This window comes from Dipodomys spectabilis, unplaced genomic scaffold (genome assembly GCF_019054845.1).
Source record: "Dipodomys spectabilis isolate Male_0828 unplaced genomic scaffold, ASM1905484v1 ptg000136l, whole genome shotgun sequence".
NCBI lineage: Eukaryota > Metazoa > Chordata > Mammalia > Rodentia > Heteromyidae > Dipodomys > Dipodomys spectabilis.
In genome coordinates this window covers 1,174,662-1,197,884 of record NW_024870813.1, presented here as the reverse complement: position 1 = coordinate 1,197,884, position 23,223 = coordinate 1,174,662, and the positions used below count along the sequence as shown (strand labels likewise).

Here is a 23,223-nt window from a genome sequence, read left to right as displayed (position 1 = left end):
TGATGTGCATTAATTGGCAGCTCTGTGGAAAATGGATTCGAAGGGCCAACAGCAGAAGTATAGCCAGTTTGGAGATTTTTTACTTAACTGTGGGTAGAACATGATATGGTAAGAGCAGTGGATTTGTAGAAAAATAGGGGGAAATGAAGTACACTTTGGAGACAAGTCAAGAGTTCCATTTAAGACAAACTGATTTTGAGGTATCTAAGCAAGTGGTAGCTTAAGGGGTAAATTAAGAAACCATCAATATAGAGATGGGTGATAGGGTTGGAGGTGGGTAATATTGCCTAGGAGAGACTACAGAGAGGCTCTGGCAACTATTGTTTTCCTGAGTTTTGAATGATGGAACCCTCAACAATTCTCTCCCTCCCTCCCTCACTCCCCTCTCCCCTCTCCCCCCTCTCTCCTCTCCCCTCTCTCCCTTCTCCCTTCTCTCCCCCCCAACCTCTCCCTCACCCATTCTCCCTCACCCCCCCCCCTTTTTTTTTGGTGCTGGCACTGGTGGTTGAACTCAGGATCTTAATTGCTTTCTTGGCTTTTTCTGCTCATGGTTGTCACTCTTGTCTCTTGAGCCACACCCCAGTTTTTCAGGCCTTTTGCTGGTTAATTGGAGATAAAGAGTTTCTGGGATTTATCTGCCCCAATTGGCTCAAACCTCTGTCTTCAGATCTCAGCCTCTTGAGTAGCTAGGATTATAAATGTGAGCTACTGGGGACTGGCAGGATCATCAACTTTTCTTGGCAGCTCTATGAAATACAATCAGTAAACAGAGTTTACTGTCTTGGCTCTTCATCACCTCTTGCTTTAGTCTTCAGTCTCTGCTCCCAGCAGCTCTCTGGTTCTCTTCAGTTACTTTAGTTGTTAACTGAGCCAGAGGCTCTACAGCCCTGGGAGTCCCAGAGGTACAGCTTCAGGAATAATTCTCTAGTTTCCTTATAGCTGCTGGAAGCCTGAAGCAAGAAACTCAGGGTTTCATCTGCTACTTAGTGTTAGTTGCCAGCCTAGCCTGCTTTATATGTGATAAGGAAATAAACAATAGGTGAACATTCTAGTTGAAGCCTCCTATACCAACCTGACAGAACTCCAAGATAGCCTAGAAAAAATGCATGCCGCACTTGTCAATCACAAACTTCTTTAGGAACCAATTATAATCTTTGTAGAACATCAGTCACAGCAGAAAGCTGGGACACTAGCAAGGGTTCTCCCCCATCTGGTCCTTAAAGTAGCTGCAGAGTAAGCAGGTTTTTGTAGACCTGGGCTTACCTTGCCTAGAGTGCTTTCCTACAGGTTGCCTTGAGCAGTTGTGACTGGAGGAGGGCCTCCTGAAATAGAACTGACCTTAGTATCCCACTAGTAGCAGTGGCCCATTAAGCTAGAATGGAGTTTTCTCAGTAGAATTGCAGAGTGTTCAAACTGCCAGACTGCCATGAGGATTTTCATGCTCAGTTCCAAAAAATGAGTTATTTATTTAACAGCTCCTTGCTCTAAACAACCAGGCACTAGGGAAGGGTCTGTCAGTTGTTAATCAGTTAGCTGTGGGTCTCCTATCCCATAGTTGAACTTGTTTAAAGGTGGGGCAAAGGGCAGGCACTAAAGGGTTCTTCAGGCAAGAATCTGTTGTGGAATTAACATCTCCAACTGTATTTAACAGTACTTAACTGCTGGCCATTGACATTTAGTTGGGTCCCTCTACCTGTGTCTTTCATTAGTGCAAAGCTTGTGACATAGCCATGTCTGGATAGCCCACAATACTTAGTATTAGTCTTGTGCATAAGTTTATAAATAACTGTTAATTATATGAATTAAATTATCTTAATGAGATACATTAGCAGCAATTGTTACAATAAAGAAACTTAGAAACTTAACTGTTGAGAATGGTAAGCAATTAGGTTTTCAGAGATGACTTATTTACAAATTCCATTTTTGAATACAGGGCAGAACCTAGACAGTATGCTCCATGGCACTGGAATGAAATCAGACTCTGATCAAAAGAAGTCAGAAAATGGAGTGACCTTAGCACCAGAGGATACCTTACCTTTTTTAAAGTGTTATTGTTCAGGACATTGCCCAGATGATGCTATTAATAACACATGCATGTAAGTATTTGGTGTAATCCTTAAGAGTTTGGAGAAGAAAGGTACATTTAGTACTACAATTAATAATATTGTTTGGGTATGGGTTTTTTTTTTTAAATCTCTGGCATCTTTCCTAAGAACTAACAGTTTCCTGTGTTAAATATAGGAACTTTGTTACCATTAAATAATTAATGTTAATTTTATTATGACATGGTATAGCCTTTTACTTTTTTCTGCAATGCTAAAGCATAAACCAAGGACCTTTTGCATGATAGGTAAGTTGCTCTACCACTTAACTGAGCTACATTTACAGTAGGTACCACTGTTGCATTTGTCATTTATGCAAATTTTTTAAAATTCATGATTCAAAACTTTTCCCTGGTTGCCTACGAAGCTAGCCTGGGCAAGAAAGTCTGTGAGACTCTTTATCTCCAATTAACGACCAGAAAACCTGAAGTGGCACTATGGCTCAAAGTGGTAGAGCACTAGTCGAGCAAAAGAGCTCAGGAACAGCTCTAAGGCCCTGAGTTCAAGCCCCAAGACTGAAACAAACAACAATAAAAATCCCTATCAGTAAAAAATGACGTTCAAATTCTTGGTAATATGTCCTTTCCAAAGATGTTTGTCATAATGTTGACTACAAAATTTTATAAATTAGCTTTCTATGATCATGTGACTGATTAACAAAGAAGATACATATCAATTTGGCACATTTAGAGGATTTATTTAATAGAACATTTTTCCACTTAACATAGGTTACTCGTTGGCTCTTTAGATTTTAGTTCAGACCCAACAGTTTTAATTTATCTTAAAACCTGCTTGGCAGCTGAGTACAATGACGTCTGTCATCCTACCTACTCAGGAAAGCAAAGGTGGAAGGGTGCTAATTGAGGCTAGTCTTGACAGAAGACCCTTATCTCAGCATAAAAAGCTGGGTGTGGTGGTATAATACACTTGTCATCCCAGCAGTGGCAGGAGGCATAAAAGAGATCATCATTTAAGCTGACCTGGGCAAAAAGTAAGATCCTGTATCAAAAATAACCAGAACAACAACAACAAAATGAGGTTCAAGCAGTGAAGTACCTGGCTTAGCAAGTACAAAGCCTCCGGTTTAAATCCTAGTGTCATCAGAAAAAAAAAAATTGTTTGGGGACTTGTGGTATAGCTTAGGTAGAAGACCACAGGTTCAATCCCTAGTACCATTGGAGCCAGGGATTCCTATTTGGTAATTTGAATTAAAAAATAAGATACTGAAAAGTCATATTTAAACTGATTTCTTGTTCTTTGGTATTTTGAGGGGAAGAATGGGGGAACAAGGTCTTCCTCTGTAGCCAAGGATGGCTTGGAACTCATGATGCAATTACAATATGTACTATTATACCTACCTGACCCTTCAGTACTTTCTGATGTGAAATTACATTTTTTTCCCCTCTCTTTTAGAACTAATGGGCATTGCTTTGCCATCATAGAAGAAGATGACCAGGGAGAAACAACATTAGCTTCTGGGTGTATGAAATACGAAGGATCTGATTTTCAATGCAAGGTGAGATCTCAATGGAACCCATGAAGAATGAGGCAGAGCTGTGTGGACAACATTAAGTGCCCTGGGAGTGGTGTGCCAACTCTACACACTGCTATGTGTTCACATTACCAAATATCCTGGAAGAACCAAATTCTTCAAGTAATATGACTATGCTAGTTAAGTTCCCAATTACTTTACTTGAAAAAAGTTTTAAATCATTCCAGGGTATCAGTACTGCAAAAAAATGATATTGTCACACCTATTTGTAAATGATACTGTTTACTGAATGCTTTAATAAGATGATGAACAGTAAGCTTTTTGCCATCAAGACAGCTTAGAAATGTTAAGATCTCATGAAAGAGGTATGTATCTAGAGTTATCTGAGCCAAGCATCTGTGGCTCAAACCTGTAATCCTCGTTGCTCATGAGGCTGAGATCTGAAGGTCACAGTTCAAAGCCAGCCCAGGCAGGAAAGTCCATGAGACTCTTGTTTCCAGTTAACCTCGGGAAAGCTGGAAGTGAAACTATGGCTCAAGTGATAGATCACTAGCTTTGGGCAAAGAAAGCTAAGGGACAGCACCCATTTCCTGAATTCAAGCCTAACATGAAGTAGATTTGAGAGAAAAAGAAAAAAAAAAAAAGAAAAAGAAAAGGCAGGGCTGGGAATGTGTCTTAGTGGTATAGTGCTTCCCTAGAATGCATGAAGCCCGGGCTAGGAAGGTGGCTCAGTGATAGAGCGCTTGCCTTGCATGCCTGAGGCCCTGGGTTCGATTCCTCAGCACCACATAAGCAAAAAGAAAAAAGCCGGAAGTGGAGCTGTGGCTCAAGTGGTAGAGTGCTAGCCTTGAGCTGAAGAGCTGAGGGACAGCATCCAGGCCCAGAGTTCAGGCCCCATGACCGGACCCAAAAAAAAAAAAAAAAAAAAAAGAATGCATGAAGCCCTGGGTTAGATTCCTCAGTACCACACAAACAGAAAAGCCAGAAGTGGTACTGTGGCTCAAGTGGTAGAGTTCTAGCTTGAGCAAAAGAAGCTCAAGGGCAGTGCCCAGGCTCTGAGTTCAAGCCCCAGGACTGGCAAAAAAAAAAAAGACATAACGGAGGTAAGCACTGGAAACTAATGGCTTGTAGTCCTAACTACTCAGTTGGCTAGACCTAAAGGATTAAAGTTTAAAACCAGCCAGGACAGAAAAGTCTATGGAGACTCTTGTCTCCAAAACAACCAACAAAAAAGCAGGTCTGAGGGCATAGCTCAAGTGCTAGAGTGCCAGCCAAGCAAGGAAGCAAAGTGAGTATGAGGCCCTGAGTTCAAACCTCAGTACCACTTAAATAAAAAAAACAATACAATGAACCCTAAGATATGTACTCAAATGTTTTTTTCTTTCATGCGATTGTTTCTAACACATAAGATTATTTCTTTGTTGCTTTGTATGTCCCTCCCTCACAGTTTAACCCCTGCTTTCACTGTATTTGATGTCTGTATAATTTGTGGAGGGGAAGGGAAAAAGCAAATCATTTAAATAGGGATACAGGTGGACCCATTGCAACAATGAGATGTACAAGTCGAAAACAAACTTTACAACTTTGGTGGGGGGAGAGGAGCATTGGGTAGGGGGGACAGGGGGAAGATGGGAAGTGATGGGAAGGGAAAACAAAGAAGGAGGCCATGATGCTTGATAAGAAATGTACTCATTTTCTTGCCCATGTAATTGTAACCCCTCTGTACAGTATTTTCACAATAAAAAAAAACCACCATCATGTGTTTTAGGAATCAGAGGTTTGGTAATAGTTATGAATGTCTTCACACCTCTGGTTATATACCTAATCTATCCAAAATTTTGTGTAACCATTTCCCAAGAGATTCTGCCAGTTTTTTGAAAAACAGCCCCAGTTAGAAATATATATAATTTAAGTCTTAGCTATGCAAGAAAAATTATTATTATTTAGAAATTCATAAGATCAGTGGAAACCTTCAAGGTTATGTATGTCCACCTTTCTGTGCTTAGTGTCACCCATTGGGCAAATGCCTGCAAATATGCCTTACTCTCTTTGGATCATAGAAAACAAATCTTGGTTGGGAATGAGGCTTAGTGGTAGAGTCCTTGCTTAGTATGCATGAAGCCCTGGGTTCAGTTTCTCAGTACCACATAAACAGAAAAAGCCAAAAGGGGCATTGTGGCTCAAGTGGTAGAGTGCTTACCCTTGAGCAAAAGAAGCTCAGGAACAGTGCCCAAGCCCTGAGTAGCCTCAGGACTGGCCAAAAGAAAAAAAAAAAGAAGAAATCTAATTGCTCCTCCTGATGATAGCATTTTATTCACTATCCAAAAAGGTTATTTGTAGTCTACTTTTCTTTTCATATCCTCTTTGCCAAGTGAAAAAGAAGAGTTCATAGTAACCTCAATTGCTTCTTATGTGTTCAACTTGTGATTCAGGGTTAGCCTCTCCCCCAACTCCAAAAAAAAAAAAGTCCAACAGACCCCAATCTCCCCATCTCATCCAAGAATTGTAAATGTGATGCTGATAGTCCATACCATCCCAAGCAGAAATCAAGACTCTATTGCAAAATTAACCTGAATCAAAAGGCCTACACTTGAGGCATGGCTCAAGCTATAGAGCACCTGCCTAACAAACACAAATCCTTGAGTTCAAACTCGAGTACAGAAAAAAAAAGTTTTCTTCACTTACCTGTTTTATGTGATAAAGTGATAACAGTTGGCATCAAATTTTGCATCAATTTCTGTGGCATTGAGTAAAGAATGATGTGACAGTCCTATTTTAGAGTGTCATTATAAATAGTAAGCCAGAAATTTTGTTTAGACTTGGCACTGTTGTCTCATACCTGCAGTCCTAGCTACTTACAAGGCTGAGATCTGAGGATCATGGTTCTAAGCCAGCCTGGGCAGGAAAGACTGAGAGACTTTTACCTCCAGTTAACCACCAGAAAACTGGAAGTGGAGTGAGCTATGGCTTAATGTTGTGGAGCACTAACCTTGAGCAGAAAAGCTCAGGGACATCAACCAAGCCCTGAGTTGAAGCCCTACAACCAACCAAAAAAAAAACAAATTAAAAAAAAAACAACACTTTATTTAGGAAAAAAAAAATTCCAACACTTTTTGCACATTTTGGTAGACATCCCTTCTGTTAAACCCAGCACCTAACCCAGGAGAGCATCTTTTGATCTTCCCTAAGCCTTCTTTTTTAAATTTAATTTTATTTATTAATTTTTCATTGTGACAATACCATCCAGAGGACTTACAATTACGTGGGCAAGATAATGAGTACATTTCTTATCAAGCATTGTGGCCTCCTCTTTGTTTCCTCTTCCTCTCTCTTCCCATACTCCCCTCACCTCCCCCCTTCCCACCAAAGTTGTGAAGTTCGTTTTTCCTCGACATAATGACTTGTACATCTCATTGTTGCAATGGGTCTACCTGTATCCTTAGTTAAACGATTTGTTTTTGCCCTTCCCCTCCACAAATCATACCAACATCAAATACAGTGAAAGCAGGGGTTTATAACGTGGGGGAGGGACATACAAAGCAACATAGAAATCATCTTATAAATATGTTAGAAACAATTGCATGAAAGAAAACAAAACACTTGAATACTTATCTTGGGGTTCATTCCCCTAACATCAACTTATCTGACCTTTTCTGCTGGACTCAGACATATACTAGTTATCGCATAAGCCTTTATCTCAGTATTTACACAACTTACTAAGTGTGGATCAAAACAGATGCCAGTGATTACACTTCACAGTCCCGTTCTTTGCTGCCCTCTGCTGGTAAATTATCTTGTTACATGTCTTCCTGTGATGAATTGTTTCTCTGAAAACTCATTGCTGCTATTCCATGTAATTTGGTTTCAGTTCCTTCCTCATGTCCTAACTCCTGTCCTACACACAAAATGTTTGCTTATGCTAGAATCGCCCACTTCATAATTTCCAAGTAATTTTTTCCCACAAGGATTTTTAATTCCTAGATAAATCTGGAGATTCAGTGACAGGTAGAGGATGGGGAAAGAGAAGGTTTATATCACCCTGTTCCACAGTCTGCACACTACTTTGCCCCTTAACCAGATATATCAGTAATCTGTGAAAGAAAGACATGTGGTTAGTCAGCTGATGTTTATTTTTGTTGAAGACATGGTATACCATGTCTTCCAGGGCTGCCTCGTGTATTTCAGCAAAAGGAACTAGATAGAAGAAACCAGATAAGACAAATTAGAAGTTGAAGGCCACAAAGGGAATAGCTGGCAAAGCTACAATTTAAAGTGTTTGATTCTAAACTCCTACTTTTTCCATGATACCATGCTGCCAGCCTTTAGTGTAGCTAGGATTACAAGTGTGAGCCACTGGCACATGGCCATACCTGTCTTTTAAGCCATCACACTGACACTGTCCTCATCTTTCTAGACTGTTAACTTATTTAGGTTAAAATTTATGAACTCATGTAGAATACAGACACATTGTAAGATCTCTTCGTACCTCTTGGTTGTCAGTGCCCACTGCCTAGTGGTTAGTTTGCACAAAACAGCAGTTAAGGAATTGTATCTCTTTACCTTGCATTCTACTGGTATATGAACAAAATATATAGCCATCCTGCCATATGAAAATCTAAGTCATGGACTCATATCCTTTTTAAGGTAATACCTGATTTTCTTACTAATCATCTGACACTCAAGAATGAACTGGTTAATTTCTGCTTATATATTCTTCTTACTCTCATAAACAACAATTTGTCTATTAAGATTTTAGCCTAGAATCGCATTTCTTCCAGGTAGTGCTTAATTAAATGTTAGCATTGAACTGGTCTTCTATAGAACTGTTACAGAAAATGTCAACATATAGAACTGTTACAGAAAATGTCAACATGTAATTGCTGATATCTCTTCTTAGGACTACGGTTTTTTTTCTCTACTTGTTTTCTGATCTGTTAGGGACACATCTTCTATATGGTTGATAGTCTCTAAAAACCCTTAAGTAATATTCTTTTTTCACCTACATGCTTCAACTTGTTTCTACTTCAAGTTCATTAGTTTCAACATAGCTGCCAAATGCAGAATCATAGTATCATTTACTTAATGGCATCTCTGTAGACTACCCTTCAATTTTTTAGTTTGATATTCAGCCTCTGCCCAAGTCTCAGTACTACTCTGAGATTATATTTTCTATAAATAATAATATTAATAATAATAATAGAATAATAATAAAATAAAATAATAATAATAATAAAATTACTATCCATGATTTCTAGGACAAGATGTAATAACTACTTTTTTCTTTTCAACTAAAAACAATTATAGTTTATTAAAATTTATCAAAGTTTGGGATAAAATAATTTGGTTCATCTACAGTTAAACTATAGTCTAGTGTTCTAATATGCCATTCACATGTTTGTTCTCCTTAAAAACCATTTTAGTCAAGTTGCCAGTGGCTCATGCCTATAATCCTAGCTACTCAAGAGATTGAGAGATAAGGATAGTAGTTAAAAGCCAATCCAGACAGGAAAGTCTGATCTCCAATTAACCACTTAAAAACCAGAGTGGTAGAGCTCTATCTTTGAGCTCAGGGACAGCACCTAGGCCCTGAATTCAAGCCTCACAACAAAAGACAAATTAGGAGTTGGAGGTATGGTTCAAGTGGTAGAGCATCAGCCAGTAAGCAAAAGCATCAGATACCAAGTTTGAATCTTGGTCATAGACTTAAAACTAATAAAACCATTCACAGTAATATTTCAGCATAAATTTTAATTTTTCAGTATTTTCACACATAAAATTGAAAAATTCCTCTCATTTTATTGAATTAGAAATTATATTTTATAAGTACAAAAGATTCAATATTAATTTACTATATCAAGCCAGTTCTCATTGTTATGAATACTCTTCTTCCAGGATTCACCAAAAGCCCAGCTACGCCGGACAATAGAATGTTGTCGGACCAATTTATGTAACCAGTATTTGCAACCTACACTGCCTCCTGTTGTTATAGGTAGGTTAGCACATGCTTCTCTGCAAAATTTTCTGTTTTTAACTATAAAAAAGCTGCATAGAGTTCTAAGGCTTTTGTTTTTTGTTGTTGTTCTTTTTCTGCCTTTTAACAGGATATGATAGAAAGAGCCTATGTTCATATGTTTTATGTCTTTCCACTATCAGGCCCATTCTTTGATGGCAGCGTCCGATGGCTAGTCGTGCTCATTTCTATGGCTGTCTGCATAATTGCTATGATCATCTTCTCCAGCTGCTTTTGTTACAAGTAAGATATCTGTGGGTTCTTCAGATTTCTCATTGTTATTATAAAGGTGATGCACAGAGGGGTTACAGTTACATAAGTCAAGTAGTGAGTACATTTCTTTTTGGATAATGTCACCCCTTCCCTTGGTCTCCCAGTTTTTCTTTCCCAACCCCACCCATAAGTTGTATATAGTTCATTTTCCACATGGTGTCCAGTGAGTACCATTGCTGCAATTGTTCATCCTTTGCCCTTCTACTTTTGTGCCTCTCCTAACAATCCCAAACACATATAAGCAAACAAACAGAACAAAAAGGAAAGAAAACAAAAATAGAAAAAAATCTTGCTTTTATTTCCTGTACTTTATTTTGATAAATACTATTTTATATGATCAGATACACATAGGTATTGTGTCTTTCTGTTCCTCTCCTAAGAGTATTCACCTTTGGTCTCACTATTTGTGAATGCCTAGAGACCTGTATAATTTATTACATTCCTGTATCTTAGATTTAGCTTCCATATACAAGAGGAAGCATATATTGTTTGTCTTTCTGAGTTTGGCTTGTCTCACTTAACATGATTTGTTTTAGGTCCATCTATTTCCCTGCAAATGAAATATTATTCTTCCTGATGGTAAAATTTCATTATGTATAGGTACCATATTTTTCAGATACACTCAAAATATTTTGTTCAATAAAGCCAGTTGGCAGAAAGCATTAACTGCTATGTACTGTTCAGAAATTGTTAATTTATATTCTCTAATTACATAGTTACTTAAATTAGTATATACTTGAAGAGAAAAAATTACCAATTAAATGGACACAATGTCATATTTCTTTTTTTGGGTGGGGGGGTCTGGTTGTGGGGCCTGAACTTTGGGCCTGGGCACTGTCCCTCAGCTCTTCAGCTCAAGGCTAGCGCTCTGCCACTTGAGCCACAGCGCCACTTCCGGCTTTTTTCTTTTTGCTCATGTGGTGTTGAGAGGAATCAAACCCAGGGCTTCAGGCATGCAAGACAAGCGCTCTACCACTGAGCCAACTTCCCAGCCCACAATGTCATATTTCTATGTTCAAGAATACTCCTGATTTCCCCCCCTTATTTGTAGAGTGGTTAGTTTCTTAATGACTGAATTTTTGTAGCTTGTCTCCAGAAACCAACTTGCTTATACTTTGGAGCTTCTAAAGTATTTGTACAGAAAGCAGTCATTAGAACAAAGACAGCCCCTGGTGAATATAAACTTCAATACTAAAACATTGTCATAATGGGATAATATTAGATACCAGTGGAGCCATAAATAAAATCTAAGTACATGAAGAAATTTATTATATGGTAAAGGTAACATTTCAGATCACTCAGGAAATTCTTTTAAGGTAAATGGATTTGAGACTAGCTATATAGGATAAATGAATTTGGAAAAACTCTCTATACTGAAATAGATTAGAAACAGACAAAATTATTCTTAGAGAAATCTGCAACCTGAAGAAAAGACCTAAAAATACTGCCATTAGGGTCCAGTAAAATAGCCTAGACAGACATCTTACAACGAGACCTATAATTAATCAGCCCTACAAATACAGTAACAGCTGCCAGAGAGAACATCCGTGCTAAATACTAATTGTGAGAAACAGGAGCTGTAAGATTGCCTATGTTACTACCTTCAAAGAGTTTGTCTGCAGAACACAGAAAGCACACAGTCATACTCCAGCTTCTATAAAATCTTCCCTTATCCCTCAGTACATTTAAGATTTTTCTCCTTTTATCACTGATTTTAAACAATCCAATTATACCGTAATGTGTTTTCTTCGTTGTTTTTTTTTTGTTTGTTTATTTGGTAGTGAGGCTTGAACTCTGGCCTAGGACTGTCCCTGAGCTCTTCAGCTCAAAGCTAGCACTCTACCACTTGAGCCACAGGGCTCACAGGTTTTCTGGTGGTTAATTGGAGATAAGAGTCTCATAGACTTTCTTGGCTGGGCCGGCTTTGAACTGCGATCCTCAGATAGCAGCCTACTGAGTAGCTAGGATTATAGGCGTGAGCCACTGGCACCTGGCTTTTCTTTGTAATTTTTAATACTTAGAGAGTTTGGTAAGTTTTTTAGATTTAGGGGTTCCTGATTTTCATTCAGTTTGGAAAATTTTTGGTCTTCCCTCCCCCATCCACCTTGCTGGGGCTTGAACTCAGGGCCTTGAACTCTTTCTGGGTCTTTTCCTCTCAAAGCTGGTACTCTGCCACTTGTGCCAGAGCTACACACCTCCAGTTCCTGCTTTTATCTGATTATTTGGAGATAGGGATTCTTGGATTTGTCTACCCAGGCTGGCTTTGAACCAAAATCCTCAGATCTCAGCCTCCTGAAAAGCTAGGATTATAGATAGCATGAGTTCCTGCTGCCCAGCGGTGCTGAACAATTTCTGGTTGGTGCTGAGTAGCAGTTTCCTGCCCTCCCCTAGAAGTAGGTTACTTCTTGTGGCAGGGCCTTATGTCCATAAGACTTTGATACCTTCCCGTCCCCCTTTTTTCATCTTCCTTCTCCAGAACAGACAGCATTGCTAACACATCCCCCTGAAGCAGAGAAATTTCAGTTCTGTTCCCTCAGAAGTGATAGTTCCTTGCCTGGAAGAAGTAATACTGGAAAAATAAATCATTGTGTGTAATGAGGCCATATGTTAATATATATATAATCATCATAATGTAAACAGGGATGTTGATCTAAATAAATGATATGTTACAGCTATGTTGGGACAATTCAAGGATATAATTGTTTGTTCTTTAGGAAAGCATACAAGAGTGTTAAATGAGTTATATATTCATTTTCCAAAGTGTGAGGTCAATGGTTAAGAGCCCAAGATTGGAAAGACTGAAAGTACCAATGCAAAAATGTTACTTAGAAATGATGAGGCCAGAAGTAAAGAATTAAACCTCAAGAAGCTAATTGTTTTCAGGTATAATAATGCATACTTAAAATCCCAGCACTGGGGAGGATGAGACAGGAGGACCAGGAGTTTTAAGTCTAGCCCTGGTTATAGAAGAGATTACCCTTCCAACTCCCTATCCCCAACCCCCAAAAAGAAAGCTTAATGCAGTGGCTTAAGCCTATAATCCTAGTTGCTTGGAAGGCAGAGATGAAGAGATTACAGTTTAAAGCCAGATGGGCAAAAAATTCAAGAAAGTCATGTGACTGGGCACAGTGGCACGCAGATGTCATTGTTGTCCACATCATCTCAGAGAAGAATAAGTAGGATCACAGCCCAAAGCAGTCCAAACACGGATACAAGATTATAGCAGTAGAAAAAGTATCTAGAGGCATGACTCAAGTGGTAGAGTGCCTGCTTAGCAAGTTTGATCCCCTGAGTTCAATAACCAGAAACAAAAAGAAATGTGTGGTTCTGAAATAGGTAGAAGGAAAGAAGACAGGAGTGATGTTTTGTTGCTAAGCTAACAACAACTATGTGATATTTAAAAGTAGAAGCTGGCGTCGGTGCGTCATACCTGTAATCCTAGCTACCTAGGAGGCTAAGATCTGAGGATCACAGTTCAAAGCCATCCAGGGCAGGAAAGTCCATGAGACTCTTATCTCCAATAAACTACTCAGAAAAGGCTGGAAGTGGGGCTGTGGTTCAAGTGGTAGAGTGCTAACCTTGTGCACAAAGAGGCTCAGGGACAGCATCCAAAGCTCTTGAGTTCAAGCCCCAGGACCAGCAAAATATAAGATAAATGTAGATGAACAAAGAACTCTGATAAATATTAAATACTAAGTTTTATAAACAAAATTTGATAGGAAGAAATGAAAACTTATATGATAGTAGAAGGATTGTACCTGAGACAGCCTTTAAGGAAGCCAGTGGAGCTTTTCATAGAATTCCAGATTCAGCTCTAACTTCCAGAAAGTAATACCAGAGAAATGTTCCATTTCACATTTGGATGTAATGAGATAGAAACAGTCTACCTGGAGAGTAGTAGACAGCCACACAGTAGATTGCTGTATAAAATTCTAGGTGCATTACTAAGTGAAAAGCAGTGTGGTCTGGGAGTGTAGCTTAGTGGTAGAGTGCTTACCTAGCATGAAGCCCTGGGTTTGATTCCTTAGTACCACATACACAGAAAACGCCAGAAGGGGCGCTGTGGCTCAAGTGGTAGGGTTCTAGCCTTGAGCAAAAGAAGCTCAGAGACGGTGCCGAGGCCTTGAGTTCAAGCTCCACTACTGGCAAAAGAAAAAAAAGAGAAAAAGCAATGTGCAGGGCAGTGCATACTGTATACAGCCACTTCTGGAAGAAAGAGTAAAGCAGAGGAAGTTACCAACAGTATGCATTGTTCTGTTTGAATATGCATAATTTATAGTCACTAGTTTACTCAGGAATGAGAAATATTTCCATTTCTTCAGAAAAAAAAGGGAAATAGTTGCTTTCCAAAGAAGTGATTTGATGACTTAGGGATGGGTGTGAGAGGAAGATTTTTCACTGTACATCCTTTTGTGCCTTTGAATTTCAAGCCATTTGAGTCAATTTCCTATGTATTTTTTTTCCTTATGATTATTTGTTTAGAGACACATAAATAAAGTTACACTATAGAACCCAGGTTGGCCAGGTCCTGTGATCTTTCTGCTTTACTTAGCCTCCTGAATGCTTGGCTTACAGGTGTGCCCAATTGTACCAGGCAAGTCTATGTAAAGTTTTAAAAATGAAAATAAAACTGTAAATATGGAAGTGGAGCTGTGGCTCAAGTGGTAGAATACCAGTCTTGAGTGAAAAAGCTAAGGGACTACACCCAAGCTGTGAGTTGAAGACCCATTTCTGGTGCATGCGTGCACACACACAACATGCACAGAACCATGTAAATATGGCTACCTAATATTGGAAACATCTATTTTGGTTTGTTCTCTCATTTCCATTGCATGATACAAATTCCAAATAGATTAAAGGACTAAATGAGAAAATCAAAAAATTTAAACATTGAGAGAATGATTTATTACATTAGAGTTAGAAAGATTGAAAGGAGATCAGTCACTTTACTACATTAAAATTAAAAATTGACATAAAATACCATAAACTGGAAAGTCATCACAATCACAGACTGAGAGAACATTATGGTAACATACAAGTATTAGAGACTAAGTTGGTTAATGTCCAGGTTATATAAAGGAGTCTTGTGAACCAATAGAAGAAAATATGAAACCTTAATTGAGTAGGCCATTGAGGGAAAGAAACTGAGAAGGAAAATAATTCAGACTCATTAATAATTAGAGGAAAGATAATTAAATCATACTCATCCAAAAATATGACACTTCAGGGTTTAGGGAAAGAGGAAATAGATATTGTGATGTTTTTCTTTTGATAGGAGTATAATTTTACTTTGGAAAGCAGCTTGGTGTAGTATGTATAAAATTGGATTTGTGTATGTCATCAGGAAAATTACACATCAGCACCTAAGGGAAAAGCACAGAAATGTTTATTAAAACACCAATTACATTAGTAAACTTTGAGGAATAAATGTAGTCTCAGGCCAAGTCATGGCAAATTCTTTCCCTTTTCAAAATGAAATATATATTTTTTAATTTATTTTTTTATTTTTATTTATTTTTAATTGTGAAAATACTGTACAGAGGGGTTACAATTACATGGGCAAGATAATGAGTACATTTCTTATAAAGCATTGTAGCCTCCTCCTTTGTTTCCCCTTCCCATCCCATCCTCCCTCCCCACCAAAGTTGTAAAGTTCATTTTAGACATAACGACTTGTACATCTCATTGTTGCAGTGGGTCCACCTGTATCCCTATTTAAACGATTTGGTTTTTTTCCCTTCCCCTCCATAGATTATAATGGCATCAAATACAGCGAAAGCAGGGGTTGTACTATGGGGGAGGGACATACAAAGCAACAAAGAACTAATCTTATAAATGTGTTAGAAACAATCGCATGAAAAAAAATTTGAATACATATCTTAAGGTTCATTTCCCTAATATCAACTTATCTGACCTTTTCTGCTTGACTCAGACATATACTAGTTCTTACAAATAAGGGAAACCATGGGACCTATGTTTCTTTGGGCCTGGCTGAAATATATTTTTTCATTTAACTTAAAAATGCAGTTAGAATCATAAATGGATAAATATGAAGTTGAAAGCAAATACACTGCCTATCCTTTCTCATCTTTTTAAATTTTGACATGACAGAATTTTAAAATTAAGTACTTTTTACAGGTGGGATGCCACTTACATGTTTTTGTTTTGTTTTTAAGACAAGCTCTTGCTAGCTCTGGTTATCCTTAAATTGAGGATCTTTCTGTGTCTCTCAGTTCTGGCATTACAGATATACATCACCATGCCTAGCTTTCTTTTCAGTTTGTTTTTTTTTTTCTAATCTACCAGTGCTCTGTAGACATCTCTCCATTTTTACAACACAGCGTTTTACTTTCTAAATTCCCATTTCTAGTCATACTGTAACAGCCTATTTTCCTGTGACAAGACAGCTTTGGATATGATTCTATCTGAAGGAAGGTGATGGTATTGAGAACCTCAAGGTTTTTCTTATCTCAAAATTTTATAGTTTTTCAATGTTAATACAGATTTTTCTGCTTTATTTGAAAGACATTATTGCAAGACCATTTCAAGCAGACGTCGTTATAATCGTGATTTGGAACAGGATGAAGCATTTATTCCAGTAGGAGAATCATTAAAAGACCTTATTGACCAGTCACAAAGCTCTGGTAGTGGATCGGGACTACCTTTATTGGTAAGTTATAAAGATAAGACATGTGAACTTATGTGTGTGTGTGTGTGTGTGTGTGTGTGTGTGTGTGTGTGTGTGTGTGTATACAAATACACACACATATATATAGATATACACATATGAGACAAATAAGAGCCATAGTAAGAAAGAAATGTGATTGAAGGTTGGCTTTTGTGTTTTTGAAACAGGGTCTTATACCTTTCCCTAGGCTGGCCTCAAATTCATGATCTTCCTGCTCCACATCCTGATTAGATTGAATTAAAAATATGTGGGCTGGGGTGCTGGGAAGCTAGCTTAGTGGTAGAGCACTTGCCTTCCATGTATGAGGCCCTGGGTTCGATTCCTTAGCACCACATAAGCAGAAAAGGCTGGAAGTGGCGCTGTAGCTCAAGTGGTAGTGCTTGCCTGTGGTGCTGTGGCTCAAGTGGTAGAGTGCTAGCCTTGAGCAAAAGAAGCTCAGGGACAACACCTAGTATCTCTTACTAGATTCTATTTATCAAGATTCAAAACTTTTTACTTTTTTCTGTAAAGGTTCAACGTACTATTGCCAAACAAATTCAGATGGTTCGACAAGTTGGTAAAGGCCGATATGGAGAAGTGTGGATGGGAAAATGGCGTGGTGAAAAAGTGGCAGTCAAAGTATTTTTTACCACTGAAGAAGCTAGCTGGTTTCGAGAAACAGAAATCTATCAAACAGTGCTCATGCGCCATGAAAATATACTTGGTGAGTACTCAGTCTGCTCTGTATTCTGACAGGGTTAAAGCTGCAGGTGGAAACCTGCATAATGTATCTACATGAATTCAACTTCATAAGTTTGGCTATCAGAAATTCATTAAAACTATACTCAGGCCCTTCATTTATTTACTGCCTACCTGAAGAAATAGCAGTGCATTTCAAATGGACAATAAATGTTATTTCAGTGGACTTACTCATATAGTAATGTGGAAACCAAGTCTTTATAGAAATAAGGTGTTTCTGGGGTATCTGTGGCTATCTGTTGCTATATTTACTTTCATCTTCTTTAGCTTAACAAGCCAACATGCAGCTTCATTGTATGTTCTGTACTTAGCCTGTGTTCTGCTTCCCATCTCATTCACACAATATGAAGTAATTTAAGCATTATCTGATCAGCAGGGTTTATAGCTTTTTTGAGTTTTCTTTTCAGCAACTGTTTTACTGATTTGAAGAGTACATAGCTTGTTGCCAGGCATAAAACAGGCACTTAACTTGGTTTTCTATTTGTAGTATAACAAATTACCATGAACTAGAAGGCTGAAAACAACAGAAGTGTATTTATTGCTTTGTAGTTCTAGAGAGGCTGGAAGTTGGAAATCAAGCTGTTTTCAGGGCCATGCTCTCTCAGAAAACACTACAGTGGGCATCCTTTCTTATCCTTTGGTGTTTTCTGACCTTTAGACAGCACTCCAATCTCTTTTCTGTTGTCCCCATGGCCTTTTTTTTATTCATTTTTTTATTGTGAAAATACTGTAGCAGAGGAGTTACAATAACATGAGCAAGGTAATGAGTACATTTCTTTTTTTTTTTATTGTGAAAATACTGTACAGAGGAGTTACAATTACATGGGCAAGATAATGAGTGTATTTCTTATCAAGTATTGTTGCGTTCTCCTTTATTTCCCCTTACGATCCCTGACCTCCCATTTCTCCCACCCCCCACCTCTTGTCCCCCACCCCATCCTCCCCGGCCAAAGTTGTACAGTTCGTTTTTAGACATAATGTCTTGTACATCTCATCATTGCAGTGGGTCCACCTGTATCCCTATTTAAACAATTTGTTTTTTCCCTTCCCCTCCCCAAATTATACCAACATCAAAAACAGTGAAAACAGGGGTTATACCAAGAAAGAAAAACCATTTGAGTCCTTATCTTGGGATTCATTTCGCCTAACATCAACTTATCTGACCGTTTCTGCTTGTCTCAGACATACACTAGTTATTGCAAATCAGGGAAACCATGGGACCTATGTTTCTTTGAGCCTGGCTTATTTCACTTAGCATAATTTTTTCCAAGTCTTTCCATTTCCTAACAAATGGGGAGATGTCATTCTTTCTGATGAAGGCATAGAATTCCATTGTGTGTATATACCACATTTTCTTGATCCATTCATCTATTGAGGGGCATCTGGGTTGGTTCCATATCTTAGCTATGGTAAATAATGCTGCAATAAACATAGTTGTGCTGGTAGCTTTAGTATGGTCTTGTTTATGATTGTTTGGGTAAATGCCCAAAAGTGGGATTGCTGGGTCATAGGGGAGCTCTATGTGGAGTCTTTTGAGGAACCTCCATACTACTTTCCAAAGTGGTTGAACAGGTTTACACTCCCACAAACAATGCAGTAGGGTTCCCTTCTGTCCACATCCCCTCCAGCATCTGTTGTTATTAGAGTTCTTGATTCTAGCCATTCTAACTGGGGTGAGGTGGTATCTCAATGTTGTTTTGATTTGCATTTCTTTTATGGCTAGGGAGGATGAGCATTTCTTCATGTGTCTGTTGCCCATGGCCTTCTTTCCTATATGTCTACAATCACACTTCTATCTTAGTCCTACCCTAATCCACCATGACCTCATCTTAATGTGATTCCATCTATACAGACCCTGTTCCCAAATAAGGTTACATTTATAAGTTCCAGGTAGACAAGATGGCAGGGGAGGGGTATGACACTATTCAACCCAGAATAGCTCCCCCGTCACCACTTTGTTAAGGAAAAGAGGAAGAGAGAAGGTGAAGATAAGTGAAGGGTATGGGTATGGCAACATTGTGGCCACTATGTAAACAAGGCAGCTATGGGGTGGTGCGTTATGGGTAAATTAGGAGTTGCTTTAGTTAGGATTTAAACATTTCAGCCTTAAACATTTTTCACATTATCAAAGTGAATTGAGACCCTTTCCAATAGAGAGCCATACAGATTTATCTTTTGAATTGTTAGACATTATATAATCTTGGTTATGTTATTGAGATTACTGCAAATTTATTGCAAAGGAAATGATAGAAATACAATTTTTGATAAAAATATTCAAATGATTTTGCCAAGCAAATTAAGTTAGCTGCATATAATGCACATAATACCTAAATTGTTCTTAGTATTCTGAATAAGCATTTATAACTATTCAGGGCGATCTCTGATAGCTAACTTTTTTAACATAACTGAACAGGTTTTATAGCAGCAGACATTAAAGGCACAGGTTCCTGGACTCAACTTTATTTGATTACTGATTACCATGAAAATGGATCTCTCTACGACTTTCTAAAGTGTGCCACACTAGATACCAGAGCCCTGCTCAAGTTGGCTTATTCAGCTGCCTGCGGTCTGTGCCACCTCCATACAGAAATATATGGCACTCAAGGAAAGCCTGCGATTGCTCATCGAGACCTAAAGAGCAAAAACATCCTTATCAAGAAAAATGGAAGTTGTTGCATTGCTGACCTGGGCCTTGCTGTTAAATTCAACAGGTACATCATGGTTCTTTGCCCACTGTTTTGAAATCATGTTTATTTTCATTCATTAAGATAGGGGGTGGAAAGGTTTCTTTTTAAAAAAAAAAAAAACTATTCTGTCATACTTCTTTATTTTCTTTTTGATCCTTGGGGATTGAATTTGAGGCCTGCACTATGCAAGCATACAGTCTTTCTACTGAGTGACATCCTCAGCCTATACACAGTTCTTGACTTCCTGCTGTAGAATTCCTCCTACTTCAGTTTGTGTACAGCTACTTCATCCTTTTTACGGGTACAGTTTTTATGAAATAGAAGTTTTTCCATATTACAAAACATTAAAGTTGTTTGAAGTTTGTATTTCTTAAAAAGAGAAGACATTGTTGTATTTTACCCACATATATTATATCCTTGAGGATTTCTGCAAGTGTTTTTTGATGATGGACCTCTATAGAAGAGGGGCTACTAAAAGTTTGCATAGCCGGGCACCAGTGGCTCACACTTGTAATCCTAGCTACTCAGGAGGCTCAAATCTGAGGATGGCAGTTCAAAGCCAGCCTGGGCAGGAAAGTCCATGAGACTCTGATCTCCAGTTAACCACCAGAAAACTGGAAGTGATGCTGTGACTCAAAGTGGTAGAGCACTAGCCTTGAGCTAAAGAGCTCAGGGACAGTGCCCAGGCCCGGAGTTTAAGCCCCATGACCAACCTCCCTCCCCCCCCCAAAAAAAAAAGTTGTTTTTTTTTCATATACTTAATTGTGGCATACTGTGTATTATCCCTTCAGAAAGGGTTTCAGTTTATACCCATAAATATATGGAGATAAGTATACTGTTTTTTATTACTACTTGGTATATCATTGTTAATTTTTTAAAATGAGAATTACAAAGTTTTAGGAACTGTTGAAGCCCTATATAACAAAAATACATTTGTTATTTCAGAATTCATTTTAGACCATAAAATTACTAATGAATAAAACTATAATCACCATCTAAATCTTTCTCCCTAATTAGTGTTCTAAGTTGATCTAGGTATAAGTAGCATATGTTAGAATAAATGCCCACTAGATGCTATTTTCAAAAATACAAGATATTATATTGATCTCTGCTTGAAGATAATTTCCAGAACCTACCAGGCCTCAAGGCACAAGCAACAAAGTATTCATGTATTTAACTCTAAAATTCAGTCCAAAACTTGTAAAACTGATCAGCAATTTATTAACATCAAGATGTGTATGAAAACATTGCTAACATAACTAAATTCATAGGACCCATGAAGGAAAAAATGTAATCCAGTCTCTTGAAGGCTGAGACTAACCTGTGAGAATGGAAAAGAAAATTATTCCTCTTTATTTTCATGTTCACTTCTCACATATAGTTATCTACCCTCTCTTAAAGAGGCACCAAACTCAATGGCAAAAGCTGACCTGAACAGTGAACACAGATACCTTGTATAAGTAAAGTGTTTATTGTCTTAATGGCTTCGGTGTGAAGTCATTAGTGTTTACTGCAGGCAGAGCACTAAGGTTAAGATACTGCTGTAACCCCCACTAGGGTATTAAGTATATAGTACATATTGAAAGGTATATGATTTTCTACTCTAAAGATGCTAAATTTCATAATATATCTGGCCCCAATGATTTCTGACAAGGAAGGTGAAATGAATATGTATTTAGGCAGAAATTTTGATATATTTGAGAAAAATAGGACAACTACTTTTTTCTTGACTCTCAGCCTATGCATTTTCTTCCTTCTGTTGCAGTGATACAAATGAAGTTGATGTACCCTTGAATACCAGAGTTGGCACTAAACGCTACATGGCTCCCGAAGTGCTAGATGAAAGCCTAAATAAAAACCATTTCCAGCCCTACATAATGGCAGACATCTATAGCTTTGGCCTAATCATTTGGGAAATGGCTCGTCGTTGTATCACAGGAGGTAAGAGTTGGAGTATTATTTTCAGGGTTCTGCCCTCCCCCCCTTAGCCCCCCCACGGTTGTGGGATCTGAACTCTGGGCCTGGGTGCTGTCCCTCAGTTCTAGTGGTAGAGCTAGTGCTCTACCACTTTGAGCGACAGGGGCCACTTCCGGCTTTTTCTACTTATGTGGTGCTGAGGAATTGAACCCAGGGCCTCATGCATGCAAGGCAAGCACTCTACCACTGAGCCACCTTCCTAGCCCTATTTTCAGGTTTTATATGTATGTTTTGTCTAAATAAAAATTTTATGGCCAGGCATGGTGTCATATGTCTATAATCTCAACTACTTGGGGGGTGGACATCAGGAAGATCACAGTTTAAGGCCATCTTGAACAAAAAGTTAGTGAGACCTTGTCTCAAACATCAAGCTGGGAATGTGTGATTCACATGCGTAATCCCAGCCAGAGAGCAAAAATCAGGAATAACTGTCTAAAAACAATGCTAAAAGGAGATAAGGATATGGCTTAAGTGGTAGAACACCTGCCTCGTGAGGCCTTGAGTTTAGTATTACCTTCCCCCACAAAGGTCCATTTATGTTATTTAGATGTTTTGTATGTTGGGTCCACAATCTTATTTTGGTAGCACTCATAGAACTCATGTAATCATCCTCACTGCTCAGATTTATTATAGTATAAGGATGAAAGTCAGAGTCAGCTAAGGTGCCTGCAGCAAAATCAGAGAAAACCAAGACACTCTTCTGAAAGTCCTCTCCCAGGGGAGCCTCTCAGGTTGAGATTCATTCTTCCCTCAATGAAGTGTGACATATGTGAAGTGTTGCCATACAGAGCTCAGTAGAGACCCTGCCAGCATGTGTGTGCATGTGTGCGTGTGTGTGTGTGTGTGTTGGTGTGTTGGTCCTGGGGTTTGAACTCAGGCCTTGAGCTTGTTTGGCTCAAGACTACCCCTCTTTGAGCCACAGCTCCACATCTAGCTTTTTGGGAGTTAATTGGAGCTAAAGAGTTTCATGGATTTTCCTGCCCACTCTGGCTTTGAACCTTGATCCTCAGATCTCAGCCTTCTGAGTAGCAAGGATTATAGGTGTGAACCACTGACTCCCAGCTTTTTGTTTTTTCCCCCTACTTTTTAATTTTAAAAAAGAAAAGCAACATTTCATGAGTTTGCATGTGATCCTTGCTTGGAGCCATTGCTAGTCTTCTTTGCATCAATCAGTTTTAGTATATGTGCTGCTGAGGGGAAATCTTTGTTTTGGGAGTTCAAATTCAGGGCCTCACACTTACCAGGCTGCTCCTCTG

At 38.6% G+C, this 23,223-nt stretch overlaps 1 protein-coding gene across 2 annotated transcripts in view; it reads left to right on the top strand.

The window, feature by feature from the left end:
• The window catches only part of Bmpr1a (bone morphogenetic protein receptor type 1A), a 130,462-nt gene that overhangs the window by 103,695 nt on the left and 3,544 nt on the right, over positions 1–23,223 (top strand). For both annotated transcript variants that reach the window (XM_042690164.1, XM_042690165.1), the window contains exons 4-11: positions 1,934–2,096; positions 3,516–3,618; positions 9,487–9,583; positions 9,748–9,847; positions 16,403–16,547; positions 17,076–17,268; positions 19,717–20,014; positions 21,756–21,931. In XM_042690164.1, coding sequence (XP_042546098.1) covers positions 1,934–2,096; positions 3,516–3,618; positions 9,487–9,583; positions 9,748–9,847; positions 16,403–16,547; positions 17,076–17,268; positions 19,717–20,014; positions 21,756–21,931 — 1,275 coding nt within the window. The remainder of the gene's footprint in view (positions 1–1,933; positions 2,097–3,515; positions 3,619–9,486; positions 9,584–9,747; positions 9,848–16,402; positions 16,548–17,075; positions 17,269–19,716; positions 20,015–21,755; positions 21,932–23,223) is intronic.